Source organism: Leptopilina boulardi, unplaced genomic scaffold, assembly GCF_019393585.1.
Source record: "Leptopilina boulardi isolate dan_hultmark-lab unplaced genomic scaffold, ZJU_Lbou_2.1 LbouV2_224, whole genome shotgun sequence".
NCBI lineage: Eukaryota > Metazoa > Arthropoda > Insecta > Hymenoptera > Figitidae > Leptopilina > Leptopilina boulardi.
In genome coordinates, this window is record NW_026137779.1 from 900,725 (window position 1) to 922,316 (window position 21,592).

Genomic DNA, 21,592 nt, shown 5'->3' on the forward strand with positions numbered 1-21,592 from the left:
TTATAGTCTTCTTTGGTAAATCTTATGTTCACTCGCTCACCCTGTTTTTAAACTCTATAGTTTCTATATTAGGAAGAAACTCTATGGTTTCTATAGTTTTGTTTACATGTAATTCTATACTTTGCTTTAATTTCAAATAACTAAATAAGAAAAAGACTTTGATTTAATTAACAAAATAATAATTCTAATAATATTTAAGATTTCAGGTAGTTGATTCATTAATATTCACGAATTTTGACAATGCCTGAAATGTCAAAAACTAATATTTCAGATCTTAAATCAAAAGTTGATACTCCTGTAGAGCTAGAAAGTCAATTTATTCTTCGATTGCCAGAGGTAATAATTTTTTTGCATTTATAAATTTTGGAACTAATTTTTGTTAAGCAGTAAAGATTTAATAAGTTACCATTTTTAATGTTAGAATAAAATTTTCAGATTAACAATACAGCATAAATAAATTTAAATATAAGGGGCATTCTATTTTAAAATTATACCCCCAGTAAACAATGGACAAAAAGAGACATTTTTTAAATAGTTATTTCTTCTATTTAATTGAGTCAAATTACTTTTGCAATGAATAGTTTCGAAAGAAAAATTTGTAAACTTTATTATTGTAAAAAATTCTTTTTTTTAATATTTACATAATTATTATAAAAAATTTAGTTTGAAGGTTAAACTTCTAAATATCTCAAAACACGTCTCCGACTTTGACAAAATCTATGTCGAAGAAAAGCTTAAATAGGGGCAGTTGGGGTAAAGGGGGACAAAATCTCTATTTTTCACAAGTCACGTAAGTTTCTTCCTTCAAAAGGTAATATTTGCGGGTTTATATTTTTTTAAGTTGTTATTTACGTTCTCAGGATTAATTTTATGCAGCAGAAAAAAATTTAGATAAGCTTTAAATGCATGAAACTTACTGTCCCCATTTACCCCAAAATTTAGAAAATTTCATAAAATTTGGGGTAAATGGGGATTGCATAGTTTCTAAGAAAGTTTTAAGAAAAAAGTTTCCTAAAGTATATTACTGTATTAAGGGATGAAAAAACTTGAAAAAATTTTGTGGTAGATATATAATAGTTGAACCAATTAAATTTTTTTTATTTTTTTTTTTATTTCAGTTATTTGTCTCGCATTTCAAAGAAAACAGACTTAAAAATCTTACCAAATTTTTTTTCTTATTCCTTATGACCCCTATAACAGAAATTCACTTGAATTTTTGATTTTTGTCAATTTGGTTAATAATGGCAAGCTGTCCCCATTTACCCTGAGTTTTCGAATTTTTGGGGTAAATGGGGACAGCTTGCCATTATTAACCAAATTGACAAAAATCAAAAATTCAAGTGAATTTCTGTTATAGGGGTCATAAGGAATAAGAAAAAAAATTTGGTAAGATTTTTAAGTCTGTTTTCTTTGAAATGCGAGACAAAATACTGAAACTGTTTGACTTTGATTTTCAAGTTTTTATGCATTGAGCGATAACTTTTTTTATCTTGCTGCCAATTGTTAAGATAGAAGCTTGGCAATACTCAGAACCTCTTGCAGGTGATATGAGGTTAAAATATTGACGTTGAACTTAATTTTAAAACTGTAAATTAAGCTCCAAAACCTCTTGTCCCCATTTACTCCCTGTCCCCATTTACCCCAACTGACCCTATTCTATTTTTTATTTTCGTAAAGTTTATAATGGACATTTTAGAAGATTTTGAAAAATTAATTAAAATTCTCAGACATTTCACATGAAAAAACCGGTTGAAATTTATATGAATTGAGAATCACTTATTTAATGAAACTGAAGTTACCAACGTTGATTCAACGAAAAAATAAAGTTAAGGATTCTAATTCTCATCAATGAAATTTTTTTATTTTCAACCCTCCAGAAGCTGAAATAAAAAAAAGGTGAGAAAACAGTATTTATCATTGCTTTGTCACGGATTTTCGAAATTTCAAGTAAATTGCTATTTCCTCGCCTCGGAGGCAATTTTTCTCGTTTGATAATTATTTATTTCAATGTTAGAAGCCTTTTAAAAAGCAGGAAAATTGCTTTCAAGTCGGAGAAAGCAGTGATTTTTATTTTTTGGTCACGAATTTCCCGAAAATCTCGAAATTTCAAGTAAATTGCCATTTCCTCGCCTCGGAAGCAATTTTTCGTGTTTGATAATTATTTATTTCAATGTTAGAAGCCTTTTAAAAAGCAGGAAAATTGCTTTCAAGTCGGAGAAAGCAGTGATTTTTATTTTTTGGTCACGAATTTCCCGAAAATCTCGAAATTTCAAGTAAATTGCCATTTCCTCGCCTCGGAAGCAATTTTTCGTGTTTGTTAATTATTTATTTCAATGTTAGAAGCCTTTTAAAAAACAGAGAAATTGTTTCCGAGGCGAGGAAATATCAATTTACTTGAAATTTCGAGATTTTCGGGAAATACGTGACAAAAAAATCAAAATCACTGCTTTCCCCGACTTGGAAGCAATTTTTCTGTTTTTTAAATGGCTTCTAGCATTGAAATAAATAATAGAGTCATTTCATATGAGAATACGGGGTCATGTCTCGGATTTTTCTCAAAATTTGGTAAATTGTACTGATAATGATGCTAAATAAGTGTACAAATTTTGAATTTGAAATTTTTAATATTTTTCGAGATATTTACATTAACAGAATTAGATGATCTTCCAAATAAAAAAAGATAATTGACGATTTATCTTCATTTCTTCAAATGTTATTAATTATTTAAATAATTTTTATTATTAATTATTAATTTCACACCCGTTTATCAGAAATAGTTCATATATGGTTCGTTGGATGCGGATTTTGATAAGCATTCTAATGGTGTTTTTAAAATTACTCTAATTTTATTTGTTCGTAAAATATTTCATTTTTTATTAACTTTTGTTAGTTAATTAATTAATATCTCGAAAACAAAAAATAATACAATCTCAAAAATTGAACTATCGATTTATTATGACTTAAACAATATTCATGATTTTTTTCGCACTTCTAAATGAGGAAGAACATGTTTAAAAGTTATAAACAAATTGTTTAAAAAGTAATATTTTTTTTAAAAAATAATTTTTTTCTAGAAGTTTAAGGTCTTCTGCGTCAAAAACATTTACAATTTTTTTCTCTATTTTTAGTAGGAAAATTTCAAATTCAAAATTTGTACACTTATTTAGCACCACTATCACTACAATTTACCGAATTTTGAGAAAAATCCGAGACATGACCCCGTATTCTCATATGAAATGCCTCAATTATCAAACGAGAAAAATTGCCTCCGTGGCGAGGAAATAGCAATTTGCTTGAAGTTTCGTAAATCCGTGACAAAACAGTGATAAATACTGTTTTCTTACCTTTTTTTTATTTTTCATTAACCTTACCTTATTTCTTTGATATTAAAGATCGTAAAAACAAAAACCTTTGTATTCAAACGGTGGTACTCAAATCTTACAAATTTCAACCCGTTTCAACCTCTGAAACGTCTGAGAATTTTAATTAATTTCTCTAAAATGTCTATTATAAACTTTACAGAAATAAAAAATAGAATTTTTAAGCATTCTGTCGACATAGATTTTGTCAAAATCAGAAGCAACGTGTTTTGAGATATTTAGAAAAACCTTCAAACTAAATTTTTTATACTACCCGTGTGGAAAAGTGATGTGGGACCCCAGTGGGGGCCCTTATGGATCGCCCTCATGCCATGAGGGGCGCATATGGATGATCCATAGGGGCCCCTCATGGAAACGACATGCTCATCGATGAGGGCGCCCTTATGGGCCCTCACGTTTGCCCTCATCTTGCCCTCAAGTTTGCCATAATGTTTTTTAATCAATAATATTAATAATAAAAGTTAATTAATAATAAATAAGCTTAAGTTATGAATAAATAACATATTTATTTACACTGAGAGACCTTTTGCACCGTAACAGACTTTCGACAGACGGCTGCGGAGCATTCTAGCGGTCAGCTATGAAACTACGTTTTTGGTCTGCAGCCGTACAATTTTTGGAGCGTAGCTGTCCAAAAAATTGACGGCCGAAAGGTTCATTTTCATTTTTGGGCAGTCACGATACAAAATTTAGAATGCAGCGCACCAAAACCTATAGTGGCGCTGCAGTCACACACGTAGTTCTGATGCGGTGCAAACGGTCTCTCAGTGTAATAATTATTCAATTTTAAATTAAATTCTTACTCAAATTGAATTTATTAATTAACGTTCTAATTAATTAACTGTCGGATATAATTAAAAGTAATAATAAATTAATTAATTAAAAAATATGTAATTTATGCATACTATTAACGGATATTTTCATTTTTCAATTAATTCATACATAGAATTAATGATTAAACGCAAACCTGAGAAATAAATAAATCTGACGCATGGGGGGAATCGAACCTACGACCTACGGACTATGAGTCTAACGTTTTACCAACTACGCTACGCACGATACTTCAAAACGAATGCTAACTTCTTGATGATATTTAAACTTAAAAAATACCTAACAAAGAAAAGTGCTTAACATCATTTAGTTAAAGTTAAGATATTAAATTATATTTTCCAATCAAATGCAATTTATAAAATATAATTAATTATATGCTTTATGATTATTATCATGAATCATCTCAGGTGAATTTTCAAAAAAAGTGTAAATATATTTTTATTAAAAACGCGTTTTTCGTTGTTCTGAATCATTGGAAACATTCATTTTGTGTTGATGAAAAAATATTTGAATTTTGGACTTAGAAAATTTTGCTAATCGATCATGAGGGCGATCCATGCGGGCCTCTACGATGGCCCTCATCTATTTTGCCATAAGTGTGAGTGTTATTTTCAAAAAAGTGTAAATATATTTTTATTAAAAACGCGTTTTTCGTTGTTTTGAATCATTGGAAACATTCATTTTTTGTTGATGAAAAAATATTTGAATTTTGGACTTAGAAAATTTTGCTAATCGATCATGAGGGCGATCCATGCGGGGCCCCTACGTTGCCCCTCATGGATTCGCCATATGGATCAGCCCTCATGGGCCCCCGCCGGGGGCCCCGAACTATTGAGGGCAAGATCGTGGCTTTTTCCACACGGGTAATTAAATATTTTTTAAGAAAATTATTTTACAATAATAAAGTTTAGAAATTTCTCTTTCGAAACTACTCATTGCAAAAGTAATTTAATTTAATTAAATAGGAGAAATAATTATTTAAAAATTGTCTTATATCGTCAATTGTTTACTAGGGGTATAATTTTAAAATAGAATGCCACATAAGTATCTGAAATTAATTATATTAAGATTTAAAAAAATTGTTTTTGTTCAATATTTTGAAAACATGTTATTGTATGTTAGAATAACAAAACTTTAAGTACTTTTATTTTTCATTGAAAGTGTGAAATTAGTTGCATGGAAACTCTTAGCATTTGGTTAAATGTAGGTTTGAAATTTTCACGTTAGGGGCTTTATACGTAAAGCGGACAACTCCGATATTTGTTTGTTTTTCCATATTATTTTTAAATATTATAATTTTATTAAAATTCCATTATGTGATGAAAAAAATTTTATAGTAAATTTAATCTTTAGTTTAAAATTTTACAATTTGGTATACCAAACCTACAGAATTTAAGCTATCGTTAATGGGGCCATACTTAAATTACGTAACGGCTGACAGGGGGGGGAGGGGTTGCGAATAGCTGTTACACTTTGTTACAGTAGGGAGGAGGGGGGTTGCTGGATGGTTGTACGTACTTTTTTTTTATTTTAAGAAACGAATTACAAAATTTATTTACTGATAAAATTTTCTGGAAATTAAATTTGGCGCTTATTTACGGAAGCTGCCTCTAGCGACTCTGGTGAGTGGAATCGGCAACTAATGTTTGTAAAAACAGTGAGTCCAACATAAGAGTGAATTTCAGTGCTACAGGTGCATGTCAATGTGTATTCCCAGATTTCGTTGGATTAGTTTCTTTAATAAATTCATTGGAATTAATTTCTTCAGCTGAAGATAGCTGTTTGTTCCATTATTTTGTTTATATTCGTTTCTTATCGACCTGTGCGTCAGTTCTATTTAAAAGTATTCATCTTTTAAATGTGAGCCTTATACATTTAATTTTTTTTATACTATTATAAAAATATGCAATTTCTTTTCCGTCATAAAAATGACCTTTTTTTTAATATTATAAACATGTGTGTTAAATTGAGCCCAAAAATGTTCACCAAAGACTGACAGTGTTCTACGTTGTAGTATTATTCCATAAAAGTTTATACGTCATTTATTATTTTATATAATATGTAATACATTGTTGCTATAAATTTAATAAAGCAATTTATCGTTTCTTAAATGCAGTTTCTACCTATGGTCACAAAAATGCTCTCCATAAAAAATATTTAAGAATACCCTGTCAATATTAGAAAAATTATTACGTACAATGAGGGGGGAGGGGGGGGTTTTCATATTGCGTTACGAAACGTTACATAGGGGGGGGGTGTTGAACTAGCTCTTAAAACCGTTACGTAATTTAAGTATGGCCCCTAAAGATATTTTTAACCTGTCAGCAGTTGCGTCGTGAGAAAGTCTCACGCAACACTACCCGGTTGAAAAAACTTGTACAAGACCATGTACATTTTCTTGCACCAGAATTTGGAACAAGTTCTTGTACAAAAAAATTTATTTAATATTTGTATACAAGAAAATGAATGTATTGTGCAGGTTCATGTACATTTTCTGGCACCATATTTGGTACATCTTCTTGTACATGTTCATTTATGTCTTCGTTTATTATGAAACAAGTAAATAGGCAAATTATGTGGAGAAAGACATTCTTATGTTATATTCCTTCACGGAGAGAAATAGATGGTACGGGGTTACTATCTAGATATTACCAGGTACCATATTTCCATTACCATATATTGTATGGAGTAACATCTTGATTGTAGTGGGTGACATAACCATACTTTTTGTAATATCTTTGACAGTACCGAGTAGCATAATGATGGTCCCGGATAACATCTACTTTTTACCATCTTAAGATCATGAGTTCTTACCATCTATTTCTCTCCCTGTTGGTGTGAGAAGAAAAGACATGCGTTACCTGAAGCGATACCAAAAGCGTTTCCTCACCAGTTTTAGACTTTCTCTATAGCTTTTCATGTAATGAAGGGAGAAACAAATTATTACCTGCATGGAGAAAAATTTCTCACTAATTTCGTATAAAAACTACATACTCATTTAGTAAAACAACTATTGCGACATTAATAGCACATAAAATTTATACCAATACCACTCTTGGACATACTAAAATAGTTTGGGTTGTTCCGGAGAGATAAAGTCTCGTTCATTCTTATATATTCGTATTCACGATAATTTTGAAGGAAAAAGAAATGCAATGAAAATGGATCCAAAATCGGGTTGTGGATTTTTTTACTGGTTCTCTTGTAGGTTCAGAATATGCAAAATTTGAAATCCTAGCTGCTCCCTTTTTCGAGAAATCGACATTTTTGTGTTTTAAATGTAAATTAACGGTTTGCATTACATTCATTTGGTTTTATCAAGTAAATCAAAACTAAGGATTTATTATTAGTTCTATTTCACTCTTCGTTCAATTTTTTTCTTTTTCTTGATATTTTTAAGTAGCAGCTTTGTCATTGACGCGTCTCAATACTGTACTTCTAAGCAATATACTTGGTCAATAAAGTAGAATTTTGCTCAATATGAGCTTTCGAGATAAATGTTCTCATGATGATAAATATCCTTCACAATAAATGTTTAAAAAAAATTTCGTATTTTTGCTCCTTATAGCGCTATATACAGGGTGTTCCAAAAGTATGGAAACTTGCAAATATCTAGAAAAGTACGAATTTTTGTAAAAAATGTTCAAGACAAAAGTTGTTCCAAACAAAAAGATGTACATCTTTGAAAACAAAAAATTGGGCCCGGAGCCCAATGTTGGGCCCTACAATGAAAAAAGTGGTTTTCTTAAATGAGACCACAAATTTTCAGTATCAAATTCGTAATCCCCATGAAATTCTGCGTTCAGACATGTGGTATAAGTGCCCAAAATATTGGGCCCAATCTAAGATATTGGGTCAAAAATTTATCAACAGCTAAATAAATTTTAAAAAATCGCATCTTGGAGGGAATTTGAGATCACAGGCTTAGAAATTGGAAGCTAATTTTCAAATTGGGCATAGAGCCCAATGTAAGATTCCGCCGCCCAATGTGAGGCCCACATTAAAAAAAATTGTTTAAATAAAACCCACTAATTTTCAGTATCCATTTCAAAATCGTTATGAAATTCTGGGTTTAAACTGTAGTACAAAAGCCAAAAAATATTGGGCCCAATGTCTGGGATTGGACTCGACACTTTTTGACAAATAAATAAATTTATAAAATCGCATCTTTTGGAGTTTTTGTGGTCACAGGATTAGAACATTGGGCTCCGGGCCTAATTTTTTGGTTTCAAAGATGTACATCTTTTTGTTTGCAACAACTTTTCTCTTGAACATTTTTTACAAAAATTCGTACTTTTCGAGATATTTGCCAGTTTCCATACTTTTGGAACACCCTGTATAGAGCAGCTCTACTTAGTGCCGACGTTTAACGGAATCCCACTGCTGATTCTATATATCGATGGCTCCGAACGACACTATCTCAACTCTAGCGAGCTCCTGTATTTTGTAGTAACTCTGAGACATTCGTGAAAACTGTCTCAACTCGAACGACGCGTTGTATTCTGTCTCAACTCTACAGAGCCGCTGTATAATGTAGTAACTGTGAAATGAGCATTTTGAGAACGCGCTTATTAAACATTGGGGAGTGATTTAAAAATGGTTTCAGAATTTCAATATTCCACAACATATATTAAAAAAAACATATAAGATTAGTAATATTGAATTATATTACTATTACTACTTTATTATTTAAAAAAAATAGAAATTCTTAGCATTTGATACTTAGAAATCATAAAAATTTTGAACTTTATTTACAAAATATAATTTTTCCAATTTAGTATTTTATTCAATTACTTATTTAATTATGATTATATTCTATTATTTCATATTAAATAATATGAAAGTATTAATTCATAAATAATTTGTTAAATTTAAACAAAATTAAAAAATTATGGTAATTTATTCAATTACAATGCAAATACTTATCATTGTTTAAATTAATTTTCATACTTCAAGTAAATTATTTTAAAATACAGTTTAAGTTTAAATTAAGCTTGAATTGAAAATTTTTTAATTGAGATTGAAAATTTTCAATTTCATTTATGCAGAAATATGCTTAATGAACCACAATATAACTTTAATTTAGTCAAAAAGAAATGAACTTTTATTTCATAAATGAAACAAGTAAAATTGACTACTTTAAATTATTTATATTTTGTAAGTAAATAAATAAAGCTGCAAAAATTTTTAAATGTTAATTAAATAATTAGTAATAAAATAAATAATTAATAAAATTTGAATACAATTTACATTTCATAAAAGTAAATAAGAAATTATTATAATTCACGACACTGTATATTATTGTTTCAAATTTTTTATTTAGTTTTAGAGACAAGTGTCGCAGTTACATTTTGTACCATCCCTGATCACCTTTTTTTAAACAAAATGAAACTTATAATAATTGGTAGTATACTAATAATTTTTAAACCCCTGCGATAAACAATAATAAAATTTTTCTTTTAAATTTATCGTTCGTTAAGAAAGATAGTAAATAATAATATTTAAAACATATGAATTAAATTTAAGTATTTAATAGTAAAATTTACTTCGATGAAACAACAGTCATAAATTTCAATAAACAAAAACTAACACTTATGTAATAGACGCAATTTAGTTTACAATATCACAAAATTGACAGATATCACATTGATTATGCGTAATGTAAAACACAGTCTTCTGAGCGTAATACTACTTATAGTTTACTGTTAATAATTTTTAAATTAAGACACAAATAAAATATTTTATTTTTGTATTAATTAAGCTTCAGCCTTTCGGCCCAGAAGTGGACTTGGTTTAATACAAAATTAAAAAAATATATATTAAAAATATAACAAACTTGTTGTTCACGCGACACCTATATCCAAACTTAACATGATTTAACATTTTTGTGTTGCCAAATTTTCCTGCAAATTTCTATTTTACATTCATTACAACTATCATCAGTTAACTTCTTAACCCTGTATACCTTATCACCACCTAATTTTTCACACCACTTACTCACTATCTCACAATCATATACATAATGCTCAAAAGAGTCCCATCATTTAAAACAAAAAATACACATTCTCTCTTCTTTTGTAAGCCAGTATTTATTATAATTTTCTAAATTTCCAAACCTCGCTTTTGCTATTAACTGTAAGAAATCACCCCCTTTCACATTATGTAAGTACTTCGCTGGTCCAATGATCTCCTTTATTGTCTCAAATCTTTTATTATATCTCGCTTCTCGTATTCTATTTCCTTCTAATTGTCTCTGAACTGACCATTAAATATCCTTTATTCTTTTTTTTAAATCTATTTTTTGCTCTATCAAATTCTGTACCTCAATTAAACCTAACCTAAACCTATTTTAAAAATTTTCCCTTTCCTTTCCATTAAAATCATTCCATCCTTTTTCCTTTTTTTCTTCCCAACATTCTTTTACCAATCTTCCTACCTTTTCCTCACGAATTTTAATTTCATACCTAAGTGATCTTAAACCCGAAATACTTTCATGTGTTTCATACCTAATTCCCATGTAATAGTGTACCTTGGTGTACAAAAACCCAAACCTAAAATCCATCTCACATAGTCCATTATGATCTTTTCTAGTTCTTTTCTGATTCCCCAACCCCAAATCTCTACTCCATACGTTACAACACTACATATTAAATATTCCATTAAACTTTTTCTTTTCTTAAAATCATTTTTACAAATTCTTTCTTCCAAACTCCACGTTTGTCTCGCCGCAATTTTACCTTTAAATTCTAATTTCTTCAAATGTTCCCTATAGTCACATAATCTACTGAAAGTAATGCCAAGATATTTAAAATACTCTACCTCTTCAATATATTCATTTCCCCATTTCCATCTTTCTTTCTTTTCTTTCCCTTTTTTATTAAACACTAATACTTTAGTTTTATTAACATTTAAAGACACAGATCTTTGTTTTAGAAATAATTTTAGGATCATCAACATTGCTTCTAACGCAACCTTATTCTTTGCTAGTAATACCAGATCATCCGCATATTCTAATGACCAAATTCTAGTTTTTCTTATCTTAACACCTCCTATATTTCTTTCCTTCCATATTTTATCCATCTTCGCTATGTACAAATTAAAAAGAATCGGACTCAGAGCACACCATAACTTTAGTCTTCTCATAATTTTTTTCTAATTTTTTAACTATATGCTCTTCAATTGACATATCTCTAAGTACTTGCCATAGCTTCTCCCTGTTAACCATATCAAAAGCTGATTTCAAGTCCACAAATGCTGCAAATAATCTATAATCTTTTTTAGTTGCCGTCATCTGAGCAAGGTGATTCAGAATGAAAATATTCTGCATCGTAGACCTTTTTCTCCTAAAACCCGCCTGTGTCTCTGGCAGCAACTCATTCTCTTCCGTACTTTTTTCCAAACGATTTCTCAATATTTCCACGTAGATTTTATAAGCTGAAGGAAGAAGTGATATTCCTCTATAATTTTTCAACACATTCTTGTCTCCACTTTTATGCAATGGCATAAGTATACTAATTTTCCAATCTTCCGGAATAACCCCATGCTTCCAAATAATAAAATATTTTATTAAAATATTTTCTATTATTAAAATTATTCGTTATCACTGTCGTCATCTGCTTTATTAGTCGTTTTTAACGACTTATAAAAAGCCTGCCTAGTTGAAGGAATTGCACCTGTTTTGCACAAAGTTTCTAAATCTTTGAATTTGGATTTTTCAATTGGCAATGCGTCCGTATATACTGGTTTTAATTCATATCTCCTTAAATTCAAAGGCCGCCCTTTTACACCTCGCGTTATACAAATTTAGTTGTAATCTTGAGTAAAATCATATTTAAACAATACAGTATTTTCACAGTCGCCTTTTACACAAATTTCGCGGATTTTTGACAAAGCGATTTTCTTTCCCTTTACATCCAATTCCAAAAATTGCTTGTTTACAAGATCTTTCAAATCAAAAATATGTTCTTGCTGTACCTCTATTACTACATATGGTTGTTTGGTGGATTTCGCGCTTTTAATAATAGTAATCCAATCTGCAGGAGAAAAAATCGAAATGGCTTTACTTTTCCTTTCAATAAGAGCATGCATAGAGTCACCCTCATTATGAGTGTGACCCACTTCCGAAAAACGATGTCTTATTTCAACATTAAATCGTACAGCTGCAAGCAAAAACATGGCAAAAATAAAGCGATTTTGATTTTGACCTGCGCAGTTGTCTGAGTAGAATGTGAATTTGTTCACATTACTTGCTACCTTTTTTCGATAAAATCAAAGAAAAAAATTCCAATTTCAGTTGACGCTGTTTTCCCAATTGTCTCATTCCATATGTAACAATATCCTTCGTGTCTAGAATAATCGTAAATAGTAAAATTATAAATGCTAAGATACAGCTTGTACTAAAAAGCAGATGATTCTCTACGAGGACATCTTAAAACCTTCTGTAAATCAAAACAAGCAACGCATTCAGTAGAATTACGTGCTGCACTTAATTTATCTTCGTCTTTTATTTTTCGAGCCAATTCTTTTGTTTGAATGTGCGTATTGTAATTTGCTTCATTTTTGACTTTCTCCTCAGGTGTCGATTGCTTCCAAGCAAAGCAGGTATCGCAATGGTCTTTTTTGGGCTGATGGAAGTGCAAATTGAAATTGTTGACAAAAACATCTCTGTACTGGCGTTCAGTGGCCAATTTTTCTGTAGATTTATAGTTAGCCATCCACGTTTTGTTGAATTCAAACATTTTTTAATACTCAAATCTTCGTTTAAATATTCGTGCGAGCTATCTTTGCGGCAATAATGAGACGGTACCTTAGGAAACATCTGAATATGCTCTTCTTTAGTGCTAATCAAACTTGAAGGTACTTTCGAATGCTTTGGATGTTTTCCCCGAGTATCCTTGCCTACTGCAACACTTTTTCCTTGTTTTTCTATCGCAGTACGAATCGATGAGTCGTTGATGTCTAACGTTGGGAGAAACATCGTTTTACAAACGTTTATCTCCATTGAATCAATTCGAAAATTATATTTTCGTGATTCATTACGGACAACTTCCCAATTTGTAGTTCTATTCTTTATAGGTAATAGTCGAATTCGCTTTATTATATAATCCCTCTTTTTGTCATGAGTTTCGATATTCCAAACTTCGTCAAATAAATTGAGTCTGTTTTTGGTTTAGACAATTTGGTACTGCAAGAGAGTCTGCATTTTTTTCCGTGTCTTTGCTTAACACTTCGCGCCTCTACTATTTTCCCTGTTTTGTTAATATACTTCTGCCCGGATTGTCGAGTTTTTTTTGCTTCATTTGCTTTCCAGTTTTCACATCTTTTATATCTTTTTCTAGAGGATTGATTTAATTTATCTGAATCAGATGTAATTGGTGTCGACGATGAAATATTTTCATTGAAATCGTTAGCTTCATTTAAAACATTTAAGTTTTCAATTTGGCAATCCTCAAATACAAGTTCAATGCCCGAATCCAAGGAAAAAAGAGAATCTATAGTATTTTCTGAAATACAAAAAAATTTTAATTCATCATTACAAAATTAAAACTTAAATATTTTAGGTCAACAATAATGTCGCAAACTCTGAACTAAATTTTTTGAATTTTCTTTCTAATGTTGATGCAGAGAAAAAAATTAAGTCGCAGCATCTTGCTATACCAAGATTAGCAGTTAATAAATAATTTGTAAATAAATTTTGATATTAATTTACATTATGTAAATATTGATCAATTAATTTACAAATTTTTTAACTAAATCAATTTTAAATTATATAAAACTATTTAATTTTATTTACATTTTACATTAAATAATTGTAAATTTAATTCTTAAATGAAGCAACTGAAATGAAATAGTTTTTAATTGAAATTTAACAATAAATTAATTAACACTGCCTAATTTCTATTAAGTACATAATAAATATGTTTATAAATAAATTTTTTTTTTAATCAAATTGTAAATTTTTAAATAGTTTAATTGATGTAATTAAGCTGTTATAAATTAAAATTTAAATCTCAATATTAAATTTATATAAAAAAATGTAGAATTCGCTTTTCGATATGAATTAGCTATAAATAAAGTATAATTATTATGTACTTAAAAATAAAAACTTTAATAAACTACGTATGAAAAATTAATAAATATTAAAAGAATGTTGGTGCATTTATACTAAACTTAAAATGAAAACGGATTGATGTCTAACAATAACTATTAAGGTAAATGTACACAATTACGGCATGTTAAGGCCCTTTCTGAGAATTCTAATTTTTTTATTTTATCAAGTAACTTAAAGTTTAAGAAAACAATTGTATTGTAAAAATTAATCAATCATTTTCAATTTTTCATTTTTTATATCTGTTCAAAAACTAAATTTATATTATTTTTTAACAACTTTTTAATCCTTTCAATTGTATGTAATTCCGTTTTAAAAATATTGTCATGTAACTAATTCCGTTCCAACTTGTCCATAATTGCTGCATATTCCAGGTTTTCACACATACTTATATATAAAATATCAATCTATTTGATAATAATTATTCTTATTAGAATTAATAACATTATCTTAAAATTAGTTTAAGGTTGTGTTTAAAAGGGAATTTTTCACACAGATGTCAAATAAAATAATGTTTATTCAAATGATAATTTTTGTAATATTCAGTCATTATTTTTCTTTTTTGGTTACTCGCTTTGGTTATTAACTTGTTTTGAAAACTTATTATAAATCATTAAACATATATACTTCACGGTCATCAAATAATACTAGAGGTTTCAGTTTTTTTAAAACATCTAGAGCATCGTAGATGAGGCTATCATCTCTATCAAGCCAGCGCCAGTTTGTTTTACTCATTTGCTTAATTTTTAATTGTTATTTTTTCACTTTTTACTTGAATTATTTTCGTGATAATACCTAATAATTTTTATAAAATACGATACTTTTAAAAATTGACTCTAGAAATGATAATTAATAAGTTTAAAATTAAAGAATTGTGAACAAACTCTTTTTCCATTTTACTCAAACTTAAATACGGCATATAGCACGGAATAATGAATGTATGTATAAAATGTTTTGAACCTAATTCCGTTCATATAATTTCTAATAAAATATTTCTAATATAGTTAATAAAATACTAGTACGCAATTACCTTATTTGTTTATTTATAATTTCATTTTTTGTTAAAAAATGTAAACATATTTAATATTCTTATTAGATTCATTAAAATAAGTATAATATAAAACACTGTAATTCCTTATTTACGTTTTTCAAACGGAATAATGCACTTCGTGTGAGAAGAACGAACATAATTCCGTCTATTTAAAAAAGTATTTTTATATAAAGAAAACTTAAACATAATTCATCAATAGAAAATATAATTTAAATAGGTCTTTATTAATCGAAAAATTAAAAAATAAACACACTTCACTTTTAGTATTCTTACGAAGATCACCTCCAGTCCTAGCTGTCACTTAAAGTATATTGTATTGCACAAAGCTCAGTCGTTGACTGACTGACAAAAACTTTTATTTTCAATACATAAACAAAATAGATGCAATTAAAACACAGAATATTGATCTAATAAATAGCAAAGTTTGTCTTGCAATTTTTCACTTGTTGAAACATTTTATCAATTTTTTATTTCAATTAGTATAAAGAAATAGCACGTAATAACGTACTAGGCCGTGATTGTGTACGTTACCTTAATTTGTGCACAATTTTGGAATATTATTAAATTTTAATAATTTATTATATTATTATCAAACCTTCTGGATTTAATTCAGCACTGCCGGTCACGTCCTCTAAGAAAGACAAATTATTTATATCAACAGCAGAAAGAGCATGTTCATTTAACTCTGCAAATAGAAAATATAATGACATTATTTCGATATTATACTTTATTTAATTCAGATTTAAATTAAAGGAATATAACAGAAGTTTTAAGTTATGTTTATATTTACATGACTATTATTTGATCTAAAATTTTTCTGTCAGCACATACCTGTCACGTTTTTTAAGCAAATAAATTGTTCAATGTTATTTAAAACATCACTGATTTCTTCAATTACTTGCTTTTCCATATTTATTTCTATTGAAATGTTCTTTTCACATTAAAATTCTTTAACTTTGCGAGGATCATAGAATCTCAGAGTTACTACAAAATACAGGAGCTCGCTAGAGTTAAGATAGTGTCGTTCGGAGCCATCGATATGATTTGTAAATATTTAAAATTTATATTTTAATTTGCAAAAAATAAAATAAAAACTACTTTTTTCTAGGCTTTAAAGAGAATTTGTTTTTTTATTTAAAAAATATTTCATTACTTAACTTCTGGAAGTTAACCCCTTCGTTGGCAGAAGGAATTCGCAAAAATGTACAGAAAATTTTTTTCTCCTGAAAATTGGAATCCAGGGGTTTTTGGGGTCGCTGATTACGAATCCGATATTAGTTTTTCAAAATTCAAAATGTCGGATCCAGTATGAAAGACTTTTTTTTCAAAAATCGTTCATATTCGCTTGAAACTCTACGCGGGGGTTTTTTGGGGTCGCTGATTACAAATTCGATGTTAATTTTTCAAAATTTAAATGTTAGATACAGTATGGCGGACGTTTTTTTAAAAAAACAATGTTTTTTCCTAAAAAATGGTTTTCCTTGGGGTTTTTTGAAATTGATGATTACGAATCTGAAGTATTATTTTTAAATTTTTGAATATTCAAAATGGCGGATCCAATATGGCTGACGATTTTTTTTAAAATTATTGTATTTTCTTTTCCCTTTGAGGACCAAATTATTTTTTAAAAAATCGCGATTTTTGATTTTTAAATAAGTTTTTCAGAGAAACTAATTAAGGTTTTTTGTCTCAAAAGGCAGAGTTTAGAATTGTAAATTTATTAGACTAAATGAAATACATTGGTGTAATATTTAGCTTTAAAAATCAAGGAACTTATGCTTAAAATAACAAAAAAATGTTTATGTTGCCGGAAAGCAACAATTGTCCTCAAAGGGTTAAAAAAATGGTTTTCTGAGGATTTTTGAGGTCGCTGATTACAAATCTACAGGCAGATTCTTAAAAATTTGAAAAATTAAAAATGACTAATCAGCCACCCCTAAAACCTTAACCCTTTAATGGCCGAGTTTTTTGTCGTTACTTTAGACTTATAATGTATATTAGATTTAATTACTAAAGTATTCAGTATGAGAAAAAAATTTTTTTTAACATGTCTCACCCCTTAAAACCACCCCCACGGTACATTACTACCCCAAAAAACTGATATTTAACCAAATTGATGAATTAAATATTTTTCAGCTCTTATCTACTTTTTATTTATTTATAAACATTGCCTGGTTGCTTAAAAATTGAAAAGGATCAATAACCCCTTGAAAACACCCTTAAAGTCAAATAATCATCCCTTGACGGTGAAAGTTTTTGTAAATGATTAAAAAAAATCTATAGATTCTAATTGCTTCTAAATTATAAACAATTATTTCAAAGTTACACAGACATAGATAATAATAATAATAATAAAGTCACCCCCTACCCTTGAAGCCCACCCCTAATTCATAACTATTCTCAGTTTGGAACAATCAAAAAAATAATTTTCACTGATTTTCGAAAATATGAAAAAAAAAATTTTCTATGATAACTAAGTATTAATACTGAATATAAACAACCCCTGAAAAACAACCCTTAAGTCAAATAACCACCCCTTAATGATAAATGTTTTTGTGAATAAATGAAAAAAATTATATGGATTCTAAGTGCTTCTGAATTGTAAAAAAGTATTTCAATGTTTCACAGATATGGATAATAATAATAAACTCACCCCTTACCCTTGAAATCCACCCCTAATTCATAAGTTATAAGATACTGAATTCAGTTTTCAACAATCAAAAAAATAATATTTTCACTGATTATTATCATATTGAGTAATGCATTGAGTACATACTCAATGCAATCCCCTCCACGATGGCGTAGAGGGGAGTGCATTGGGTAAATGAAAGGGGGGGTACGACAGTAGCAAAGAAGCTCCCATGTGGAACTGCTGTTATAAGGCAATCAGCGCGTCGTTTCGTTTTCTCTGTGTAGCGTTCTCCCACTACCTCACCGATTGAGTCTGGGTCTGTAATTTTCATTTTCATACTAAACTCCTAACAACAGGCACTAAAAGCTACAAAATTAATAGGCAATAATGACACCAACATTATTTTGCAATTTTAAAAACTGACATCATATTCGTAATTATCGACCCCGAAAACCCCTCAGTAATAAGTTTCAGATGAATCTAATGAAAGTTAATCATTTCTTCCGCCATATTGGATCCGCCATTTTCAATTTTCTAAATCTGATATCGGATTCGTAATCAGCGACCCCGAAAACCCCCCAAGTGACAAGTTTCACATGAATCTAGTGAATTTTTATATTTATCGGTCGCCATATTGGATCCGCCATTTTGAATTCTTAAAGACGGACATCGGATTCGTAATCAGCGACCCCGAAAACCCCCAAGTAACAATTTTCAAGCGAATTTATTAATTTTTAAAGGCTTTGGTTTTTGGGGTAGTTTTAGTTATTTTTCTGCACCCTCGGGTTGAATTTTTAATATTAATTTTTTTTTACAAAGGTTGCAATATTTTTAAACATATGTTACTATGAAAGCCTGAAAAAAAAATTTCTTCTGAAATTTATACCTGTTTTTTCATTTTTCTCATTTTTCGGGTTTTTTGAAGAGGTGTATTTCAAAGAGGGTAGTTTTTTAAAAAAATACATGTTTTTACATTTGTTACTCTATCCCTCCCCTTCAAAATGAGATCTTAGTGGAGTTAATCGATTAAGTTTTAAGAAAGTTATGATTTTTTGAAGTAGGTGGGACGTATGTGTCCCACTGGCCATGAAAGGGTTAAAATACCCATTTGCACGAAAATCCAATATTTTTTCAAAGAAACCAATATTTTTGTCTTAATTCATCCGCCATATTGGATTCGTTAATTTGAATTTTGGAATTCTGACTTCAGATTCCTAATCAGCGACGCTAAAAATCCCTGAATACTAATTATTAATTGAATCAAAACGAATTTTGAAAAAAGTCCGCCATATTGGATCCGCAATTTTGAATTTTGAAAAACCAACATCGAGTTCGTAATCAGCGACCCCAAATACCCCCAAGTACCAATTTTTAAGCAAATTCAAGTAATTTTTCAAAAAAAGTCCGCCATATTAAATCCGCCATTTTGAATTTTGAAAAATAACATCGAATTCGTAAACAGCGACCCCGATAACCCCCAAATGGGAAGTTTAAAGCAAATTCGTACGGTGGTATCGCTGGGGCTAGAAAATGGTATATAAAATGAATGGATGACGCGTAAACGCTTCACGGGGTGCCTGAACGAACTTTAAATGGTCAGTTTTTTTACTTCGGATTTTTTTCTTGCATTCGATTCAGGAACTTAAACATATTGTGTAAAATAATTTTTAGCGAAATCAGGGCTTGGATTGTGCGACTTTTTCGACTTTTTTCCAGATTTTGTTTGAATAAAATGCGACTAATGCGACTTTTTTTAGATTTTTCAATTACTTTTTAACTTAAATTTTAAATAGCAAACATAGTTTTTTGTAAATTATCTATTAAATGAATTTTCTATTTTATCACAAGATTAATAGTAGTTTTCTTTATTCATTGTTTCTGTTTTATCGACATGTTTTATTGCATCATCTATTTTATTTACTTCACAAGTCTTTCATTTCAAGTCACATCACAGTTTTTAGAACAACCTTCGATTATTTTTTTGTATATGTATATATATTATTTTGATATACTAAAAGTGTAATATGGATTTGGAAAAGAATTATGAAAAATAAGTGATCTTGATCTTAAAACTCGGTAAGTAAATTTTATTTTTAAAACCTAACCTCATTTACATTTACGTTATTGGCGATTAGACATTTAAATAACTTATGTATTTAAAATCACAGAGCATATAAAATTACTTTTATTATTTTTATGAGTATAAAAAGTTCATATATTAGTAAGAAGTTTCATATTTACAAAAAATATTTATAAATAAATAAATATATATTATATATGTAATTATACCTATACTATTTATTTTTACAGCTACCTTACAAAATTCGAAATGGCTCATAAATACGAATTTCAAAGTAGGTGGCTAAATGAAGAATATTGTTTAGGATTTAAAATTTCAACTTGGTGCAAGAAAGATGACAACTATAAAGTAAAGTGTCTTATTTGTGATAATAAATCATTTTCACATTCTGCGAAAGGATTACGTGACCTCAAACAACATTATGAATCAACAATTCATCGCAAAAATGCAGAAATTAAATTGGATAAAAATCAATTGAAGTTTTCGTCGCCTGATCCTTCAATAGAAAGTACTGAAAATTTAAAACAATGCGAATGATTTATGTACTAAAGCTGAATTGACTTGGCAATTAAAAATGTCCACTGCGATATGTCCGCCGCTTAATGTGATAATTTACAGTCTCTTTTTAAAAACATGTTCCCGGATTCTCAAGTTGCATCTGATTTTTCAATTTCAGCAAAAAAATTGTCTTACACTGGAACGCCGGTTATTAGGACACTGGATTATTTGGAAAGCTTCGGCGCTAAAACGGGGTGAGGAGAAAAGGGAAGTATCTCTGCACGCAGTAGCGCATCTATTAAAGATTCCGTTCCCCGCCTTGATTTAATGTATTATTTTGCAATTATTTATTGGTGTTATATAAATATGATAAAAATTAATAAGCTGTGTGAGAATTTTGCTAAGTAAAATTTGTTTTATTTCTAAAAAACAATTAATATTTCTCAATTAATTAATATTTTCTTTTCTTATGTCTCATGCGCCCAACCTCATAATTGTTGTTCAACTCTCAAACTTTGGTTATACAATTTCATTCGAAGAAACGACGAACTCGAAGAGTAAAAAGGAATTACAAGTGCATATCAAGTATTTTTCGGAAATGCGTGATGAAGTCGTTGACAGTCATCTTGAAACTTGCTTTTTGGGAAAAGCAACAGGAAAAATTTTAGCCGATAATTTAATAATTATTTTAAACAATTCGAATCTTAGCTTGAAAAAATTAATTATGCTTGCATCAGATGGTCCATATGTCAATAAAACTGTTTGGCAGATAATAAACTCCAAGGTTTTAGATATTCGTCAAAAGGGACTTCTTAATATTGGTACCTGTAACTTGCATATTTTCCATAATGCATTTGTTCAATCTCTTAAAATATTCGGTTCAGAGGTCAGTAACTTTGCGGTAGATGTATATAATTTTTTTCATCTGTGGCCATCTCGTTGGGAAAGTTAAGAACTGATCCAAGAAAAATTAAAACTTCCAGAACACAAATTTTTGGAACAGTCTTTAACT

At 29.2% G+C, this 21,592-nt stretch overlaps 1 protein-coding gene across 3 annotated transcripts in view; it reads left to right on the top strand.

The window, feature by feature from the left end:
• Positions 1-21,592, top strand: part of LOC127279898 (transcription initiation factor TFIID subunit 7) — a 203,819-nt gene continuing 182,227 nt past the window's right edge. Inside the window, exons 1-2 of one of the 3 annotated variants that reach the window (XM_051302555.1) lie at positions 1-108; positions 200-336. In XM_051302555.1, coding sequence (XP_051158512.1) covers positions 241-336 — 96 coding nt within the window. In that variant the 5' untranslated portion in view covers positions 1-108; positions 200-240. Of the gene's footprint in view, positions 337-21,592 lie in introns of all 3 variants that reach the window. The other 2 variants (XM_051302556.1, XM_051302554.1) reach the window with 2 other exon arrangements.